We start from the raw sequence: 21715 nt of genomic DNA, 5'->3' as shown, positions 1-21715 counted from the left end.
CCCATTTGCAATGGGATGATGTGTGAAAACATCACAACACATCCCTTCTCTGATTATGATGAACAAAAGTTATATCTCTTTGGTTTCTGAAGAAAAAGTGAAGGAAGCTCTCTTCTCAATGCAAGTAGATAGAGATGCTGGACAAGATGGCTTCTGAGTAAACTTATTATGAATTCTGGTCCATATTGAAGGATGAATGAATGACATTCCTAAAATAATCAAGAGCTTCAAAAAACTCACAAAGGAATTGAAGCCACTTTTTTGGCTGTTATCTGAAAGAAGAATGACACCACTTACATGATTGCAAAAGCTATGACTATTGACTCAAAGGAGATCCTCTTAAGTGTAGAATAAAGTTGGTTTGTCTAAGATGATTAGTAATGAAACAGTTATTATTTCCCATGAACTTGTGTTCTTTGACGCTAGGGCAAAAAGGATAAATTATGGTTAAATTAGATATAGCCAAGGTTTATAACAGTTAACCAGTCAGTTTTGGACAAAATATTGAGAAATATGAATTCTTTCATGAATGTTGTGTCTGAATTAGTGATATTTCTTTCCAAAGATTATTTTTCCTGGTCAATATTTCTCTCATACATTTCTTCAATGTGTAAAAGATAGGAGACATGGTGAAACCTTGTTGATATAGCTTTTCATCGTCCTTACTGAAGCAGTTGGAAAAGCTATTTAGAAAAGTTAATATGATAAAGAAACGAAAGACTTTAGAGTTTTCTAGAGGTTAAAATAGTAAACATGTTTCTCCTCTCCAGTTTTTTCGAGAGTACTTTTCTGTGAGGAATAGCTCTTTAATTTGAAGCAAGATATTATGAAAAAACATTCTAAATCTTATCAGAAAACTTTAGGAAAGGGATAAATAGAGAAAAATTGATGATTTTCCTTTTTGAATGAACTTTTGGGGTTTAACACCTAGTTCCTTCCAAGCATTTATCTTACAATCATTATAATTATTTTATTGTGGTTTTCCAAAACAGATCTTTATGAATATCTAGAGGGAAGAAAATTTTTCTTGGAGATTGATTGATGATTTAAAAGAACTAGAGAAAACTCTGTTACTCTGTTTTGTTTACATCAACATTTTGGATTACACTATGTTATCCATCATTTGCTCTCATCCTGATGATGGATTAGAGAGTGTGATTGGAAACCATTGATGTAAAGAGAAAACACAGTTTTTTCAGAAGCTCTTCTTTTTCAATCTAATGGATTGTGAAAACCTCATGTACATTATTGTGTAGATGCAAAATTATGTTCTTCTAGCTATATGAGTTCTTCAATTTTCAGTGCAAGATCTCTAAAGATGTTGAAATTGTTAGAATCCATCCAAAGATACTTCCTCTGGGACATTTCTGCAGGTCAAAAGCTCCTTTTCTTCTAGAGAATTCCTGAAAATCAAAATCTTTTTCTTTTGATGGCTTGGGACAATATCTACAAACCTAATTAGAGTTCATGGATTGAAACTAGTATGGTGACTATTAAAATGTTAGCTATTTGCAGAGTAAGTTTGTAAAACCTTAATGTCTAAATACCTAGACAGCATGGAACTAGAATTGTTCTCCATTTCTAGCCTTACTTCTAAATCTTCAACTTGGAATTTTAATTTTAATTGCAAATCCCTTTAAGTGGGATAATGAAGATGGGTCTATGGCAGAGTTTTAGGATAAACTTTGGATCTGTCTGCATAAAGTTAGAGATATTTCATTTTAGGATCAATAGTGATATCTCCACATAATAAAGAAATGAAATAGAACAGATGAGAATCATAGTTACAAAACTCGGACTCGGCAAGCTGATTTTTGATTCAGACTCGGACTCGGCGCCCAGACTCGGCAAAGACTCAGCCAATTGAAAAACCCGAGAAATCAAGTTTTTTTGAGGATTTAAAACTTGTTTCATGCATCCTTTAATAAATAACATTAAAGACACAATAATCTCATCAAATAGAAGCACATACACAAGTTTACATTGATCACATAAGTAAAAATGCAAATTTTAGGCTTGAGCTGAAGGAAATAAGCTAAACTAAATAACACATCAAAAATATAGATAGTGTCACAATTCATGGAATATGAAATCCATGTCATCAAGAGCTCAAAACATATATCAAGTTCAACATAAAAGCTAGAGCCTAGAAGTCTAAGGCTCAAAGGAGCCAATATTAGTGATCACTCGACCCTACAACTGTCCTACGTGTGTGCCTAAGATAGGTCCTAGAATGTTCTGTAGCCATGATCTCTGCCTGTGTCTCAGGCTCAGGCTCAGGCTCAGCCTCAGTGACATCCGCATCCTCATCCACATCATCCTCGGTCTTTGTGCTCTAGTCTCCTCTGCCATCGCTACTGCCTCTGCCTCTTGATCCATGGAATTCAATATAACTCCTATCCGTTGTAGTGTTTCTCCTCCTGTTTTTGTTGATTGCAGCCTAGTTTCCTTTTCCTATGTTATTTCAGTCTCCCACCTATCTGTTGTGACCATTTCACAACATCGCCCCATAAGAATGGGGACCCCCTCTTTTCTCGCTTGGTTTTGCTTGTTCTTCTCTCTGCTTCCAGGATTTTGAGTGAGTGAGTTGTCTGTCTGGGCTAGGGCTAAACCCTGGGGGTTTCTTTTGAATGTTTTCTAAGCCAGGTCCAGTCAAATTTTTTTTTTTGAAGGTTATTAAGCATTCTCCCGAGGATTGGGATTGAGACAGTGAGCTAAGCCTGTCAGGAAGGTTAGATAGATCTCAGGTTAGGTCTAATCAGGGTTTTTGAGGTAAATTCGAATTTTTGTCTAAGTATTAGCATTTTGATGATGGAATTGTGTACTCTTGCCTAGGTAAGTTTTGATTAAAATTTTGGAGGCAAGATGATGCCTAAAAGACATAATTCGCCCCTGTCCCTCCCTGAAGGACCAAAGCGAAAAGGCTTATTTGAGTCATTCTTGGCCTTGATTGGTCAAATTGAAACGTCAAGGGTACGATGAAGGATGAAGTGCACATGTTAGAGCATCCAGGCTTAATTAAAAGCAATGAAAGGTTGGAGCTTTTGGTCTAGAAAGGTAAATTTGCCCCTGTCCCTCCCTGAAGGACTAGAGCGATTTTCTTTATACATACCTTTTTGGACCTTTCTCGGACTTGAGCTCTCGTTCATGGCTTGTAAAAGGATGATATCTTCCCTAGCAAAGGAATTTCGAGATGAAAAGTGAAACGATTTGGCCTAGAGGGCAAAATTCGCTTCTGTCCCTCACTGAAGGACCGGAGCTTGAATTTCAAAATTTGCATTATCCTTGCAAGATTAAAGTGATTTTATGATTTGAAGAGGCCAAGGGAAGTATGTTCTGTCCGTTGAATATAACTTGAGTGGGCCACAAAGGAGGGAATCAACCCAAAAGACAATAGGCACTCCTGTACCTCACCAAAGAACCAGAGCGATTTTCTAACAAGGCAAATTTCTTGCAAAGGTAAGGCAAGTTTTGTGTTTGAAATGAATGAAAGAGGGCGTAATTGGTCCATTGAAGATAATTTCGAAGGCTAGCAAAGCACAGGTAAGTTCATAATTGCAAAATCGCTCTTGTCCCTCTCCAGGGGACCAGGGCGAAAAACGTAAAAGACTATCTCTTCTCTCCAAATTGGGACTAACCTAGGCCAAGGCACAAGTTTGGAATGATACTTGAAGTGCTTCGAGGTGGAATGGAGTTGCAAGGACCACAAATTTTGATGACAATTGGCTAAGGCGCTCCTGTCCCTCTCCAAGGGACCAGGGCGAAATCTTCAAATATGCCTAGTTGCCTAACATTTTGAAATGCTATTTCTTGTTTCCAGGACTCAAGAAGGAGTAGGGGATGATGTTCTATGCCTTGAAGGTAATTGGAAGTTGATGTGATCAAGAGTTTATGCAATGAACTAAAAGGCGCTCCTGTCCTTCACTAGAGGACCAGGGCGATTTTAAAAAAAAAATCAATAGTTTTCCTCCAAAACCACACCAAGGCAAGGTTGTGCAAGATGAGAAATGTCTTTCGAAAATGGTGAACGAGGAATTGCCTCCAAGAATCGACAATCCTAGGCTCAAATGTAAAAATCGCTCCTGTCCTTCATTGGAGGACCAGGGCGAAAATCTTTGGAAAGCCTATTTTGTCTTGAGAAAACGAGTTGAACATGCACTGAAGGGGCGAATGGAGATTATTGCTTACCCCACAACATGAATTGGCAATTTAAAAGAGAAAGATCAAGCTCAAAAATGGAAAATCGCTCCTGTCCCTCTCCAAGGGACCAGGGCGAAAATGTCTTAAGGCAAGCTCCTTCTAAAGATCAAGTGAATTGAACTCAAAGTTCCAGATAAAAATGCCATCTTGGACGCCAAGGATGAGGTTTTGACCGTGAAAGCAAAGAATGCAAGGCTTAAAATGCAAAAGTGCTCCTGTCCCTCTCCAAGGGACCAGAGCGAGGTTATTGACATTCGTTATTTTTACCATGTTTGGGCGTTAATATCCTCCAAGACACATTAGATGCCAAATTTGCCAAACTTCGAAATATTTTGAAATTTTTTAATTAAATAGGCATTTAATAAAGGTGCGTTGGTATTTAATAATTAATTTGAGCCTTAGAAAATCGATTTTTTTTAATTAATTAAGGCATTTGAAATTAATTATTGTTAAATTAAAATTTAAAAGGAGAGCGATTGAGGTATCATTTTCGTTGCTTAATTAAGTCGGCCTCTTCCTTTTTAATTTTATTTATTTTTTTGGCCTATTTTCACCAAGTCGGCCTATGGGAAAATGAAGTGGTGAGCGCCTATATAGTAGGGGTGTTTGAGCGATTTTAATCAATCATTCATTCATTGTTTCAAGTGCGATTTGGAGAAGCAAGGAAGAAGTGCGAAATCTGGTTTAGTTGGAGCGAATTATCCTAAGTGTTGAAGGCTAGAGGTGGCGGAATTGGTGCTTGTGAGGACTAAAGGAAGTACATTTTGCTAAAGGGAGGACTTCGACCTACCTTTTCCCTAGTGAATTCTCCTATTTTTGCATCATTTCTTAAAATTAATTCTCAAGTGGAGGTATGGCGTGATCATCCTAGTCCCAATGTTGAAATTTTGAATTTTGAACTTCAAGTTTTTTTTTGAAAATTGCGTAGTTAATTAGGAAATGATAACTCAAAGATTTATCATGAAGTTTCCTAATTAAAATCTTAAATCTTCCTTTCTACTCTATATTTCTACGTTGCAAAATATATTACTCATTATGAAATGTTGTGTAGGTGTCAAGATGGCGACCCCAAAAGCAGGAGCATCCACTAGTCGTCCAGCTCTCATGAAGGAAGATCAGAGGAATGAAGAATTGGAGACCAAGATCGTGTCAAAGTGGAGCAACATTGGAGATACCAACTTGGGAAACTTCAGTGTGAAGAAGTTTCGAGAGGTCCCTTACATTGGAAAGCCATCACCTGTCGCAAAGAGAATAATTGAAAGTGGCATCATAAAGGCGGCCGGTTTCCCTCCAGCAGTCCAGTGCCATGAGTTGATGATCGAGTGTGCTCGCCATTATGACCCACAATCAAGATCGATCGTGTCCAAGGAGGGGAACACTTTGGCTTACCTTTCAGAGGAGGCTATAAGTGAGGCTCTCCATCTTCCAGAACATAAAGATATGATTTACAAAAGCTTAGAAGGAGCCAGGTCCATGTACGAAGATGATCCAGACACTTGCTTGAGCATCATCAATAAGAATTGGTTACTCAAAAGTCATCCTCGCCTGAGCAAGATTCCCAACACACCACATAGGATCGACTTCCAGGAGGAGTACAGAGATTTGATAACTTTGCTCAATCGAGTTACAGGGGGCTCCTCAGGTCTTCTATTTTGAGAAGTGGATGTTCTACTTCATCCAAGTGATAGTTCAAGGAAAAGGAACAATTCATTGGGCTAGAATTATTAGCCTTTGCTTGGACGTGCAGTTGAGAAGACTAAAGGCCACCAAGTCATTTCACATGAGCTCGTACATCATATATGCCTTGATCAGGAGTTTCGAATATGCAGGACTACCTCACAGAGGAGTGATCGGAAGAGGACCCGAGGAAGTCAGAGTTTGTGACTCTTATGTTCATTTGCATCATCCACCTGGAAGTGACTACAAGTTAGTCAATGATACCTTTACGATGAATATCACCAGGATATTGCAAGGCGGGATTCACAATCGGCTATCTCAAGATGCACAAGAGCTTGTAAAGAGGTATGGTGCTTGGTTCATCCAATTCCAAAAATTTACATATATTAGAGTTCATGGGTGTCCTTCACCTCCCTATATGTTGCCAAGATATCCAATAGACAGGATAGTGCTACTTGAGGTGACTAGGCAGTTGGCGGCTTATGCGAAGGCATTCAGACACAGGCATGGAAATGGAATTCCTGTGCCTATCATACTAGAGAATTCAGTTGAGGTATGTCCTAATGTTCTAGCCTTGGATGATGCAGAGAGGGAGTTGGCCTTATATTCATTTACGTTCTTTGCCTTGAGGGAGAATTTTGATCCTTATGGGTATATAGAAGAGACAGTTGGTAGAAAGTACAAGCATGAATTTCAGGTAGAGGACTTTTGGATGAATCTCTTGAGTGATTTAGAAGTAAAAAGAAAGATGCATTCCAGATTGCCTTTAGATTTCATTAGGAAATGCAAAGTTTACAGAGTGGCCGATCAAGCTCAGGACAGTGGCAGACATCTCCAATCATCTTATGACCGAGAAGACAAAGCAGTGAGGATAGATTGGAACGAGCCTGAGGTTTTGGACCTAAAAGCTTTGATGGCTCCAGTTTTGTCATGTACTCGCAGATGGGTAGATGTGCAACATCAAAAGTTGAGAGAACAGAACATACCAATGACTTTTACTTTGCAAAATGAACCAGGAGAAAGAGGAGCAAGCGTAAGTGAAGGCAATCCTCATCCTAGAAGTGCAAGTGAAGGCAATCTTCGAAGCACAAGTGAAGGCAATCCTCATCCTAGAGGCGCGAAGAGGAAAGAAAGACCTGAGAAAAGGGAGCCCTCCAAGAAGAAGCAAGAGGCCAATCGAGATCGCTCATCTAGCACATCTTCTCGACATGAAAAAGGGATAAGTCAAGTTGTAAGACAAGAGAAGAAGGTACCTGAAGTCGAGGAATCTATGGAATCAATGGTACAGAATGATAAACACGAGGAAGGGAAGGCATCTTAGCATTCATCAAGTCAATCTCCCCAAGTCGATGAGCTACATGAAGACAAGAATGATGATGAAGTGACATCTCCTCTCCGAGAAGAAGAACCATTGCCTAAAGAGATACAAGTTAGAGAGACAAGATTTGCCATTCCAGATTGGTTGAAGGAGAGACTGACAAGGGTGATTGTGATCGAGGATGAAGATAATGTGATTGACTTAGAGAGTCTTATAGGAAATTCTCAGGAAGCAACAGAAAAGAAGAAGGCTACCAAGATGTCCAAGGTGATCAGAGATGAGACAGGATCCAGGAAATTGCAGATAGCTACACCAGCAGTGGACAAGTATGAAGGTGAAATCCTTGCAGAGGAGTATGATGTAGAAACATTTGATCTTGGTCCACTCACCGCTGAGCAGAAACTGGATGAGGCAACCGATTCATTTGAGGCACTTAAAGACAAGCTTAAGGAAGAAATGGAAAAAAATAGAAAGCTTGAGAGAGAGGTCGGTGCTTGGAGAGGCTACTTTAGCCATCTCAATCAGCCTTTGGGACGTCAGGATCTAGTAGTGTCTCTTGTGCAAGCACTTCCCCTTGAATCAGTTGGCGAGGCAGAGAGAGTCAAGAGCTTGGTTCAGCTTATGAGCTCTTGGATTGACAAATCCCACACAGTTGCTGTTGAGTTTGCAACGAGAATGATGCAGACAATCCATCGAGCTATCCAGGTTCTTGAGATCATACACAACCTAATGATAACTGTAGCTGCTTTCGCTCATACTAGAGATGTTATCATTCCTGTCCTACAAGTAATCAGGCAAACACCAAGGAAGATCCTAGCACAAGAGAAGATAATAGATGAAGGAGCTCATAATTTACTCCTGTGGTCAACTCTACTCCAGATGAAGGAAGTTCTTTTCGAAGACATCAACACCAAATGCAATCAAGTTGAAGAAGTCATCCATCCAATTCAGGACAAGGTGTTTGAGGTGTTATGTACTATTCTTGGCAGGAGGATTGAAGTTGAGACAGATGTGGATCTTCAAGAGTTGGAAGAAAAGGTCAAGGTCATCTTTTGCAAGGATGAGAGTGTTATCACAGATGAGCAACGGGATCAAATGTTCTCTACTATGCTCCTGATTGAGAAAATCAAAGAACTCGAACCTGGATGGGATGCGGCTCTTCTCAAGGCCTTTGATCAGGTTATCCACTTGGAGGAACGAATGAGGAATCTTCTCGAAATTCCTATTGCTGAGATTGAAGGAATTGTGTCCAGATTCATTTCATATGCTAAGAAAGAGCATTGGAAAGGGAATAAGGTTCTAGAAGAGAGGTTGCTATGAGATGATGTGGCACCTTAATTATCATTGGTCTATGTTTCCTAGATTTTTGTGCCAATTAAATATTTGGCTATGCATTTAATATTGTTCAATAAAAAGGGGACTTTTTGTAACAAACCCTAATTAGGGTTTAGGTGTCAAAATCTCAGCCATTGATCTTCTTTTGATCTGGGCCGTTCATTGTAATTGAGGTTGCTATATATACCCTCACTCCTTTTCATTTTGTCATTAGATAGTCAGATAGTTAGAAGTTGGAAGATTAGAGCTTTTTGAGAGAAGAAAGTTATTTTGTAGCAAGATTGAGCATTGAAGAAAGAATTTCAAGCAATTGTTGTCTATGTTGGCTTTGAGATCAATAAAATATTGAAGTTATGGTGTTTTATTGCAATTCTTGTGGCTATCTTCATGGTTGTTTACTTTCTTGAATCATTCTCAGTCGAAGTAGTATTTAAAGTTTGAAGGACTAAGTGTTGGGCTTGATCTTTGGTGAGACTCACGTTCCAAACCACTAGCTTCTTACTGATTGTAAGGACGCCTTGTGTGGTCAACTGGAAATATTTGGATTGTTTGAACCTTCAATCATTATTGAACTATTGATATGTATCTTTATGGTAGTATCTATAATTCTTGATGATTTGAAAATCACTAATCACCTTAGAAGATCGCATCAATTTCAGCGGAGTTGTAATTGCTTGGCAATACTGAAATTGGTAGAATCTTACCAAGTCTAGCCTACATTGAGTCATTCTTAGGATTAGATTAGAACCTATCTCTTGCAAACCCTACCTTGTGATCTTTTTGAGAATTCATTAGTTTTAGGAAACTCTGTTCTTGTAATTCGGAAACGTAAGGCCCCCTTGATGAAACAGCATTCACAACGACCACTGGTGCTTATCCACACGTAGAGACCCTACATCAAAGAACCTTGGAGTCATCCTGATTGATCCTTTTTCGCGACATCTTCAGCAATCAGAGGCTTTATTCAAGAGAGGATAAGGTACCCTTGGGTATTTTATTCTGTGTTCGACAGTGTACAAAATACATGTCAACACTATCCCATTCCTATTTCTTGTTTCCTGGGTCCCCACTTCTATGGTTGGTGTTTTTTGGAATAGATGTTCTGTTCTTGCATCCTTTGCTTCTCCCTCAATATTAGAGTTCCTGATCCACCCATGGTATACAATTCTAAGGGTTAACCAACCGGAAGGCCAAACAAAATAGAAGTTCAGGATGGCCATGTCCCTCCCACAACTATCTCTGGGTGGGAGGACAACAATAGATAGGCCGATCTGATTGTGATCGTTGAGGTCACAGTTTTGTCTCCCTCAGTTCATGAATTTGTCATGGTACCTCGATTTCGTTACTTTATGTTGTTGTTCTGGTTGTACTTCTGGTTTAGTAGTTCTTGGTTTAATATAACTGGTCCTTATGTGGAGTAGCTGCTGTGGATTTCTAATGAGGTGTCCTGCGAGTGACAGCAAAGTGGTTAACACAGTAGTTCTGAAACATTCATTTTGATACACATATTTGTGTGGGATGAAAGGGAATTGTCTCTAATGGTGATTTCGAGTAAGAAGAACTCCCCTATGGCGTTTCCAATCTTTTTTGTATATCCTTCTTGCATGTCTGAGTCAGCAAACAAGACATTATAAGCCACCCGAGTCTTTACTGCCAACTTTGCCTTTGCATCAAATTGGGGAGTCATGATAAGTGATTGAAGTCAAGAGTTTCTATGAAATGATGGGCCTCTTTCAGAATCTTTTCTTTCCTGTGCTGTGATCCAGGACTGCCAAGAAGAAATTACAGGCTAAGGGTCCTATCTTTTCGACTGATCCCCACTTCCTTTCAATATATTGTTTAAAGATGTCAATCTGGACCTTATTTCTGTGAAATTTGCTAACACATATTTTTCTGATAGTTGATGTATTTCTGGAATTAGAAATTCGTTCTTATAAAATAAATGCTTTTTTATTCCACAAGTCCAATTGTGCATGGAGCCTGATTATTTGTTGGCATGTTCTTTCTTTGTGTGAGTTGATGTTTCAATTAAAACACTGACTTTTTATTTTTTTTTGCCTTTTTTTAACATGCTGGGTGGCAGAGTCTGGGGCTCGGGACTCACGGAGTCTGCCGAGTCTGATAGATTCGTGAGTCTGTGCAGACCTGGCCAGACTCAGCCAAGTCCGAGTCCAAGGTCCTCTGGCCTCGGCAGAGGTGACCCGCCTCAGGACTCACCGAGTCTGGGCCAGACTCTGCGAGTTTTGTAACTTTGAGAATAGACAAGATACCAAGTACCCAAATATAATGACGATCTTTACAATATTCCATCATGTAGCTTTTCATATTGCTCAATTTGTAACTTCAACTCTGAGTTTCCTGGGTTGTCTTGAATGTGATCAAATCCACTAGATTAAGCAGGACAATCTGATTGTCAAGCCATATCATATGTGTGCTTTGTTAGCCTTAAAAAACAGCTTGTCAAGAATATTGTATGCTTTTGATAGTGAAGACTCTCAATACAAACTCAAAGTCTAATTTCACTCACAACATCCCTACCAATAATTCCACAAGCTTCATCACATATATTGAGGTACATTGGTCTAGCCTGCTAATTTTTTTAGGTTTTCATTTCTTCAACTGTACAATTATGCCACAAGCCCTTTCTATTAACAAATCTTACATCTTTTGCCTCTATATATGGTGATTAATGTTTTTAGATTGAAATCAGATTCCAGAGACCCTCCAATTAAAAGATAACAAATAGTAACAGATGATATAATTAGCGGAAATGAATAATGCCAATGAAAAATCTTTGATAAAATGCAACAGGGCAAGAAAAAACTCACCTCAACCATACATTGTAAAGTTGAAACAATTTCCAGCAACCCCATCATTTACCTCAAGAAAGTAAACACCTTTATCATTTAGCTACTGGACATAGATACAACATAAATTAAACCAGTGTAAATATTATTACTTACAAAATGGGATGACAGAATTCAATTCTTTGGCCTATCATCCATCATTCCAGTGCCTTCACCATTGTGCCAATGCTCCAATAATTGTAAGAAAATTAGCTCCATGGTGAACAACATTAGATTAAGATTCTTGAAAAAAATAGCATTGGAATAGTCTTTGGAGGACGCAGCATACTATGTAACTTTTAATCTGTGCACACTAGCTATCTATTTCAGAATGGTCACCATTAGGACATTTTGTTTGCAGTTGGGGTCTCCTCTACTAGATTCATAGGTATGGAAAGAAACAGAATCTGAGGCTATGGTCCCATGGAGGGGGGCTACTTAAATTTCTCAACACACTCTGTTGAGATTTTTTAGTAAACTTTGACAATTAGGTGGTTCCATGGATGTTATAGAAGCAAGCAATGCTAAACATTTTAGCTCAGAATTTTTAGGAAGTTGGTGGCATGTATTTTTTCAGTAGCAGCTAATACTAAGAAAATTGTAGATGTCTTCTAATGATGCCATGGGACAAAAATTTACCTATGCTGGTGGAAAAAATTTCTAACCCCATCCCAAAGACAATTACTAGAAATCTGAGTACTAAAAGTGAGGGGCCCCCATTTTCCAAATACCACATTTTCCCTCATTTTATGGGAACTCCCATTCCATAAAAATAAATCCAGATGCCCCCCACCCCTGCCCTGCTACATAGGACGACTTTCTTAGAGTGTGAGAAAGTGTACTCCTTAGAAGGGAGCCTTCCAACCATGAGATACAAATTTCTTATAGGAATTCCCCCTTGCTGTTACCTAAGGTGCCAACTATTTGCAAATCACCTCATTGGAGCCTAGTGACTCTTCACAACTAGCATCTTCTTAGATGTGACTAGCCAATAGGCCATTGAATATGGATGCTGTACCAAACGCAAATACTTCACATGCATGGAATGGAGGCAGCCGATGAGATACCTTGTCTCAGTTATTGAATAAACTTTAAGTCTTTGTAACTATAAAATAATTCAAAATAAAAAAATAATTTTGAAGATTTTATGCAGACATGCTAAAGGTTTGATGAAACACAGGCACAAAGTCAGTAGAAATGTTCCATCCAAATTGGATTTAGCAGACCCCTGTGACCTTTTACAAGGAAAACAATTCGGACTTTTAAAAACAGTCAATGTGAACAGATTTTTGAGTTGTATTTAGAGGTTGATGCAGCTTTATATGTTGAACAGAGAGATAGCTTCAAATGAAGTCCATAGATCCTTGTAGAAGGTTTTAAAACTCAAAATGAATTATAACACATGAACAAATGATCTCATAATTGTAAGTAATACAGTCATAGGTCCTATCAAATGAATGTGCTTGGCCTTCTGTAACAACCTCATCATTATACCCTCAAATTACCACTATTTTTTTTGGTTTATTATTTCTTAAAGTTATCATGTGTTTATTCACTTGTATACTAAAGTGCTTCTATCCATATGAGATAGGCATTTGTCCATCTAGGAAAAGTATCCAACCATACGGGTTAGACATCTTATCCACATGGGACATGGATTCATCTATCTATAAAGGACAGAAAATGCTCTGGTCAGAGACTTAGACTCATTAGGACCATTTGGGTCTTGAATCACTCTCTAAAGACTACACTATCCTATTAGGAGTGCACTGAGGTCGCTGTCTTTAGGAGTATATAAATATATAATTAAATAGCTTGAGTCACACCTCAACATTTGACCTAAAGTCTTGGAGAGTCAAGAGAATCCATCTAGGATTCCTTCCGAGTATACAAAGAATATATTTTATCTTGAGATTTCTTCCCTTCCCTTAATCAGTGGATTCTCTTGAGTATTAAATCTTATATTATTAATCAAGTTATCATAATCTTCTTTAAACACATCTTAATCCCCATCCCTGAATGCCTAAGTAGTGGGATTATCCTTCGTTTCCCATACTGCCTACATACCCTGCTTCCAAATGGGATCAAAGAATAAAATATGTAGTTTTTTTTTCTACTCTTAAGTTTGATGTGAACTGTTGTGCGGGTATGTAGCCCTCTAGGGCCCCTTTTCCCAAACAGTTCCTCTACAACTACTACCCACAAAGGGAAACAATAATTATAAGTAAATAGTTGCCACAACTATTACTTCTGTTCTTAAGTAAGTAACTATATGTGAGTTTTTCTTAGGGCTTGCGAGTAACAACACATATTTGGATTTTTTTGAAGGCAAGTTACTTGCCAGGCCTTCTCTACTTGGTGACTTGCAAGTAACTCATGGAGGTTTTGAACAATGGTTCTAAAGATTCAATATGATATAAAACACAAAAGTTTGTTTTTTAGTGTTTCCTTGTATCTGTTTTTAATTATGTCTTGCAATTATTTATTAGTTATTGGTTTTGAACTTTTCTAATTGAGTCTTGGTTTATTACAGACACTTTCATCATGGGCTACATCTAGCGTTGAAGAAATTTCCTCAACTGGACCAGGCATTCGTTTTTTCCAGCTTTATGTAGGTTTCTTACATCCATTCCCATGCCATATGGAGCTTCCCGTCTGCATGACAAAAGCATATTTGTTAAATGGTGCTTAATGTCATCCGGTGAAGGGCAAATATAAAATAGATGTAAATAATCCAATTTTAACTTAGGTTAGCTTGGGTTATTGCAGGTAATCAAGGATAGACATGTGGTTGCACAACTTGTTAGAAGGGCAGAGAATGCTGGTTTCAAGGCAATTGCACTCACGGTAGATACTCCTCGACTTGGGCGCAGGGAAGCAGACATTAGAAACAGGTATTAACAAAGACTAGGAAATTTTAAGGGGAATGGCTGCCTTGTACTTTTATCCTGAGTATTGAATGGATTAAAGAGATATCAATCTTCTCTTGGTAGTTTTTTCACGTGAATACTACTCTAGAAACTATCCTAGGGTTTGTACATCAAAATTCTACTTTTGAGAATGCCTCAAGTGGGCCTTGGGCTTGTAAAAGCATGTTGGTGAAAATATTATTTCAAATTTAATGGTGTATTGCATATGTTTTTAAATTCAAGAATTTACTTTTTATATGCCTCCTCATTTGAACTCTACTTTTTGACAACTAATTTTTTCTCTTTTTCAATAATGCTGACAAACCCTACAGATTTGTACTCCCACCACATCTAACCCTCAGGAACTTTGAGGGCTTGGACCTTGGTAAGATGGAGAAGGTACTTTCTTTCTAAACCACATGGTATTTTGAAATAAATGAATCAAAGTTCACAAATTGTAATTAGCCTGTTTTGAGCACTTCATCTTAGTTTTGGATATTTCTCACTTTTTGTAACCACATGGCTTCATTGTAGACCGAAGACTCTGGACTGGCTTCATATGTTGCCAATCAAATCGACAGATCACTGAGTTGGAAGGTTTGTATTGCCAAAATATTTACTTAAGTTAGTTTGAATGGATTGTATGGTTTCAATTTGAAGCTGAGTCCTTGGGAGCACCCGATGTCCAAAACGCATCATTTCCAACATAATCTACTGGGGTTTTGGTTACTAGCTTTTGAAAGTGTGTATTGAATGTCTGAAGTTAGTAAAGAAATTCTTCTGCTTATTTAACCAATTGTATTTCTGCTGTTATTTACAAAATATACATCTTAATATATTAGTGTCACTTTCATGCCTTTAATATTAAGAGAAACATACTAAAGAAACACAAACATCCACATGTTTGAGCTAATACCGAACTTTGATTTGCCTTTCTTGATTTTATCTAGGGTAGGCTGTATTGACAAGCACATGAATGATGTGTGACTATATCTGTTAATTTTGAATATAATTTTGTCCAAGTAGGCGTGCATGCAAAACACGATAAACATTTTTTGGCCTTTAAACAGGATATTAAGTGGCTGCAGACAATTACGCACTTGCCAATACTTGTGAAGGGGGTACTTACTGCTGAGGACAGTAAGTGCTTTATTGTTTATGATATTATATATAAAATAAGAATACATAATTTCATTTCTGTTTTTCTAATTTTGTTTCTAAATTTTCAAGCTGATCAAAAGGATTGATTTTTCCATTGTATGCTGTTACAGCAAGGCTAGCTGTCCAATCAGGTGTAGCAGGCATAATTGTTTCCAACCATGGAGCTCGACAGCTTGATTATGTTCCAGCGACAATAAGCTGCCTTGAAGAGGTCTCTATCTATTTTATGAGGGCTTTTTTCTTCAATGGGGCATTTCGTATGGCTACTTTTTCCCCTAGATTAGCTGACAAAGTTATGAATGTGTGTGCAGGTTGTAAATGCTGCACAAGGCCAAGTTCCTGTGTTTCTTGATGGTGGGGTTCGACGTGGCACAGATATTTTCAAGGCACTGGCACTTGGAGCCTCTGGTGTTTTTGTAAGTCTACTTTATTGAGCATGTTTGTGGGCTATCTCTTTGAAGAATCTAGAGTTTTAAAAAATCCAAGCAATTAGTTTGACTGTCAATGTTGGAAACTCGAAGCTATCTTAGATGTATTTGGGACATGTTTGTGCCTTTTTTGTCGATGTTGATGATTGGCAAGGCTGTTTATTCATATGCCTAACCATGGATGTCTTTACATTCACTGTGCTTCTGTCATATTATGTGGTGATTTAGTCAAGTTTGCTGCATCAATTTGATAATAGTCAATGTATTTTCGAATCTTAACATTTTTTTTTTCTTGGACTACTGTTTGCAGATTGGAAGGCCTGTTGTCTTTGCTTTGGCTGCAGAAGGTGAAGCTGGAGTTAAAAAAGTTCTGCAAATGCTTCGGGATGAATTTGAACTCACTATGTCTTTGGCAGGATGTTGTTCAGTGAAGGACATAAACCGTAATTACATTCAAACTGAGGCTGACATGTTTAAGGCTTGGGCAAGGCTGTAACCTGACCCAAGTCAGTGGTTATCCAGGAATGCAATACTTATAAGGTAGTTTTTAAGGTAAATGCTAAGTAAGACATCAAATTTGTGTGTGATATGTAACAACCTAAAGAAAATCTTGGGAACATGTTATTATCACTAGTCAAAACCTTAATCTTAAATATTGTCCCAAATGCATCTTAGTTGTTAGTCAATATTAAGTGGGCATGGTGTCAGGTATCATAAAAACTTAGAATATTCAATCTAATTTTACAAGAATTTGCTGGACGACTCAAGTTGTAGTTACAAGGTAGCAGTGAAGTTACTACCAATATCTTTTTACTCCAATAAATTGATTGGCCAACTTTTCCCCAAATTTTGCATAGTAAAACCTGGACTAAGTGTGTGATAAAGGAAAGAGAGTGCTACTAACAGATGGATGAGGTGGGTTCTGTCAGGCAAAGTAGTAGAATTCCTTACATTTGAAAAGAGAGGAAAAGAGATTGGTAGAGCTTTACCTGTATAATCTTCCAAACAAGGCTGATTTTGAGTACAGAAAAATCTGTAGTTGGAATAAAACGATGACAAAGGTGACTGAGATGTGTTTTTGATGATGTTTGTGATGGGCATTTTGAATCATTCCACAGTTGGATTAATTCACCGGCATGTTATGCATTAAAATGAGAGTAAAGGTCGCTGAATGAGTCGACCTCTTCATGAGCCTAAGGATAAAGAATGAATTCTGCTTTTCCCGAGTTACAATCTTGCAGTGATTGAGTAGAAAAATGATAGGGATGGACATGGGAAACTATAATCCCCAAATTAATTGTAACCATTGGGTAGGGAGGTTAGATTAATGTTCTCTAGGAACTTGTAGTATATGCCCTTGTAAAACAAAATTGTAGCAGGCAATGGTAGGCAATATTTACAATTTCATCCATGTAGAATGCTCCATTTGAGTACACAGATGGGGTTCTTTTGTGTATGATCAATCGGGGAGAATCACTTACATACCTTCACCACAGCCACTTTCTGGACACGCATGTAGGAAATTCTTATGAGAGCAATGAAGTTATAAAACTAACTTAATCCACCTCAACACAAATTTAATATTTGCCAAGATTTGAACAAAATATTAGACTTTGCCAATCTTTTATATTGTAGGATTGTCACCTTGAATCTTCTAGATATCCTTTGTTGCATATGAGATCTATGTTAAAATGAATTTTCTGTGATTGTTGACAACACATGGGATATTTCAAAATTTTATTTATCTATGTATGCCTATTTTCCTCATTTTTTCTTTAAGTTGGCCTTGTTTATACACTTGCATTCTAAAATGGAACCATGCCAACCTATTTTATATGTTTAATTTTCATTTTCTTCTTTTCTTGTGATTGTTTGCAGTTTAATTTTTTTGGGAGTAAAAGCTTCATTCAAAAATTTCTATGAGAGTTAATGCTTTTTAGAGACAAAAAGTATACTTCAGATTTTTCTCTTTTCTTGTACTTGTTTTTATGTTTATTGATAATAAACATGTTTTTGACTCTCTTAGAGCTCAAATCATCCTCATAATACTTCAAACCACTTGAACAAGACCTACATGGTTGCAATAATCATGTCTTGCTACCAATCTTTAGAGAAGCCAATACATGTTCACCCTAACTTCATGCTTCTCAAAATCATGTGGACATTTAAAAAAAAAATCAATTTTACTAGTGTTCCACGAGCGTTGGGAACGGGGGGACGGGGGACGCGTTTCCGGGATAGGGGGACCAAGGGCCTAAGTTTGGGGATGGTGGGGGGACGGCGGCTGGGGGGGGTGTGTGTGGTGGTGCTGATATAGTTATACATATACATATAGTACTTGAAAAACTAGTTTTGAAAAGATGTATGATAGTATTAAAGTATAAGAATTACATTTCAAATGAGACTATAGGAAATTTGAAATACTAAATCTAAATACCAAGATTTCTTCAATGCTAATTGTGTTGTTATATGGAGCCTAATTAGACTCGGAGGTTAAATTTTCCCTACTTCTATCGGCACAGTTTCCCCTTATATTTTTCAACAGGGGTTTGGGGGCAGCGCCCCCAAGTTGGGGTCAAGGGCAGCGCCCCTTGCGCGTTCCCTATCGTGATACAGGGCGGGGTCGAGGGGTAGCGCCCTGCGAGGCCAAAAATACTTTTATTATTTTCTAAAGGTGTCAGGTGTTATTTTTCTATTGGCCCACGTCTAATTAGGGTTACCCCTTAACCCCCCCAAAGTCACATGTTTTTTAAAAACTGTTTTTTTTGGTTAGCTTTGACGTGGGAATGCGGGAGACGCTTGGGCGTCTCCTCGTACCTCAAGAGACGTATGGGCGTCTCTCGAGAGACGGGGAGACGCCCAGACGTCTCCACGTCTCCTTGGGAGATGCAGAGACGTCTCCGCGTCCTGACGGTGCTTGGGTGGTGGTGGCGGGATGGCGAGGGACGTCGCGTCCCCGTCCCCCCCTCCCCGAGACGTTTCTGACGGGGGGATGCGCCCAAAAGAGGGGGGGGGGGGACGCGTCCTCGTGGAACATTGAATTTTACACAACAGCTTACTTGTCAAGTCCTCTACTTAAAAACAAAATTTCAAGTCCATATGGTCATATATGATGACACATCAGCATGCATTTTTGTGAACGTGTCCAAAATGGTCCCAAATTGTCACAAGATCCATAGGTGTGCACTAAGTCATGTTTTCTTGTGTGTGGATGTGGCATCACATCATTGGTTTGTTTTTGAATTTATGAGGTACTTTTTTGGGGACAAGCATTGACATGACATTTTTAGGGCACCACTATTGGTCTAAAAGTGTCCATGTACTACAACATGTATTGGTACCCCTCTCACCTATTGGTCCCTCTCCCTTCATGTCTTGCACTTTCAAATACACCTTTTCCTGCATAAGTGAACACTACTCTTGCAAAACCCTAACATGCTTATTTAAGTAAGCTTTTCAAAAAAAGAAAGTAAGATCTTTTAGCATCTACATTTATTTATGGAAACAATTGGATTATATAGTTTTCAACATTTATACCTATATATAACATATCACAATGGTCCAAGGGAGCATATACTTAAACTAGAAGCTACCATTTGGCCAAATTGCCACAAATTGGAGGATCTAGTTTGTCAACACATGCGACATAAGCATGTTGCACTCATGTCTTGCACTTTCAAATACACCTTTTCCTACATAAATGAACACTACTCTTGCAAAACCCTGACATGCTTATTTTATGTAAGCTTTTCAAAACAGGAATGTAAGATCTTTTAGCACCTACATTTATTTATGGAAACAAATGGATTATATAGATTTCAACATTTACACCTTTATATAACATATCACAATGTTATGAGGGAGCATATACTTAAACTAGAAGCTATCATTTGGCCAAATTGCCACAAATTGGGGTATCTAGTTTGTCAATGTCACCCAAGAGATAAAAATTGACACAATTACACCTTTGGAGATTTTGAATCTTGGTGGTTGGTGTAATTAAGGAATGTATGATCATCCTTATCAATTGAGCTACAACCCTTTAGTAGCACCTACACTTATACCACACAATTTAATCTTTTGGAAATTAACTAGGGCATCCTCTAGTATTGTTTATCACACCTCCATTACAATTACATACACCCAACACCATAGTGCTACAAACCTACAACTTTCTAGCTACTTTGTGCTAAAACAATTATGGGAATTTGATTGAGGCAAGCTACCATATGTGTCATTGTCATTCCTTTATATTTGTCAAGTTCTCTAATATATAAGACTAGTTGACAATTGCAATTGATTTATATCATCAAGTACAAAGGACACAACCATGTAAGTATATGTCAAGTGGACACTAGTGTTTTACGTCATCAATTAGAAAGGATGCAACCATGTAAGTTCAAGACACCAATTTGTCAAGTGGACACTAGTGTGCCCATGTGGATAGAACCACGTGACTTAGGATGCTATGGATTGTTCTTAGATGTGAAAATTTCAAAAAATATTTTTGACAATTTAGAACCTCATTTAGTCAACTTTCAATTGTTTTAGCCTTACAATTCCTTAGGTACACTTTCTTGCTTATCATGTGTATACATGTTGTGATTTTTTAAATAATCAAATTGTGGTCCAATATATTGCTAGTATTGGAGAAAATGGGATACATTACTTAAAGTGATATATGTAGATATTGGAGGTTGGGAAGCATGCATAGGAGGGGTGAGGTTCTTATAAGTCATGTTCCAAATCCTATACAAATCACTTTGCACATTTCAATTCAGGCAAATGCCATTCACTATTCCACTCTTGCTAATGTCGTGAACTTGTCTCTTTTCTATACCACATTCTTGTATTTTGTTAGAGCCTCATAATCATAGGGGCACATACTTAATCCAAACTTAAATATAGTTAACAAAAGAAACAATGGTCAAATCAATGTGATGCAACCTTAGTATAATCCTAAAACTAGTTATTAGACACCTTTTAGTATGCCATGAGCCTATTTAGAAGAATAACTAGATATCTTTAAGACCTTTTCATTATAATTTAGGTTAATATGTGTATTATAATTAACACATTTGTTATAAGGGTGATTTATTGTTAGAGTTTGTGTGGTTAGTTGAGTTATATGTAGGTGTGGGTAGTACCCTTGATTGATAGGGTAGAAATAATAATAAAGAGATATACAAATGTAGAAAAAAAAAGAAGATACACTAGATATTGGATGAAAATAAGGAGGCATTTTAAGTGCACTAGTGCTTGCAAAGTGAGTATCAAAATATACATTTGAGGGGCATAAATGGAATTAGTGTTGTTTATTAATACTTTATGAACACACTTCCTATGCATTTGTAAAGTGAATGCCTTAAGCTTTATCCTCTTTAATTTTAACAGAGCTATTTATTTTGGTAGGGCTACTATAAATCTCAACTCCTATAGTTCATTTAATTAAATTTAAAATTTAATTATTATTAGGTGAATGAGAGTAACTCTAATAATTGGCAAACTTTTACACATTTAGAAATAGTTGTTTATTTTAATTACAATTTTTTATTGATTAAAGATTAACATAGCCCCTCTTTAAACTCTTTCCATTAATTAAAGTGTGATACAATAGTTATATTTCTTGGTGTTTTTCGAAGTTTAGGGATAAAAATAAGTTATTGGATTTTATGGATAGTAGGGGACAATTATCAAAATTTGTATAGAACATTTAAATTTAATATTTAAAAAAAAAAATAATACAAAATAATTAAAAAGGTACAACTTATCATTTTTGTGAACACTGATTTATTGAAGATAAATTCATGTAAAGTTTGACAATTTAATAATCAATTGATC

At 37.5% G+C, this 21715-nt stretch overlaps 1 protein-coding gene across 3 annotated transcripts in view; it reads left to right on the top strand.

Annotated features, from left to right (window-relative positions):
- The window catches only part of LOC131069734 (glycolate oxidase 1), a 48436-nt gene extending 31888 nt beyond the window's left edge, over positions 1-16548 (top strand). For all 3 annotated transcript variants that reach the window (XM_058005268.2, XM_058005269.2, XM_058005270.2), the window contains 8 exons: positions 13910-13987; positions 14146-14270; positions 14618-14684; positions 14820-14882; positions 15356-15425; positions 15557-15657; positions 15758-15862; positions 16185-16548. In XM_058005268.2, coding sequence (XP_057861251.2) covers positions 13910-13987; positions 14146-14270; positions 14618-14684; positions 14820-14882; positions 15356-15425; positions 15557-15657; positions 15758-15862; positions 16185-16370 — 795 coding nt within the window. In that variant the 3' untranslated portion in view covers positions 16371-16548. The remainder of the gene's footprint in view (positions 1-13909; positions 13988-14145; positions 14271-14617; positions 14685-14819; positions 14883-15355; positions 15426-15556; positions 15658-15757; positions 15863-16184) is intronic.
- Positions 16549-21715: the final 5167 nt, after the last annotated feature.

This window comes from Cryptomeria japonica, chromosome 11 (genome assembly GCF_030272615.1).
Source record: "Cryptomeria japonica chromosome 11, Sugi_1.0, whole genome shotgun sequence".
Taxonomy (NCBI): domain Eukaryota; kingdom Viridiplantae; phylum Streptophyta; class Pinopsida; order Cupressales; family Cupressaceae; genus Cryptomeria; species Cryptomeria japonica.
This window is presented reverse-complemented; position numbering and strand designations above follow the sequence as displayed.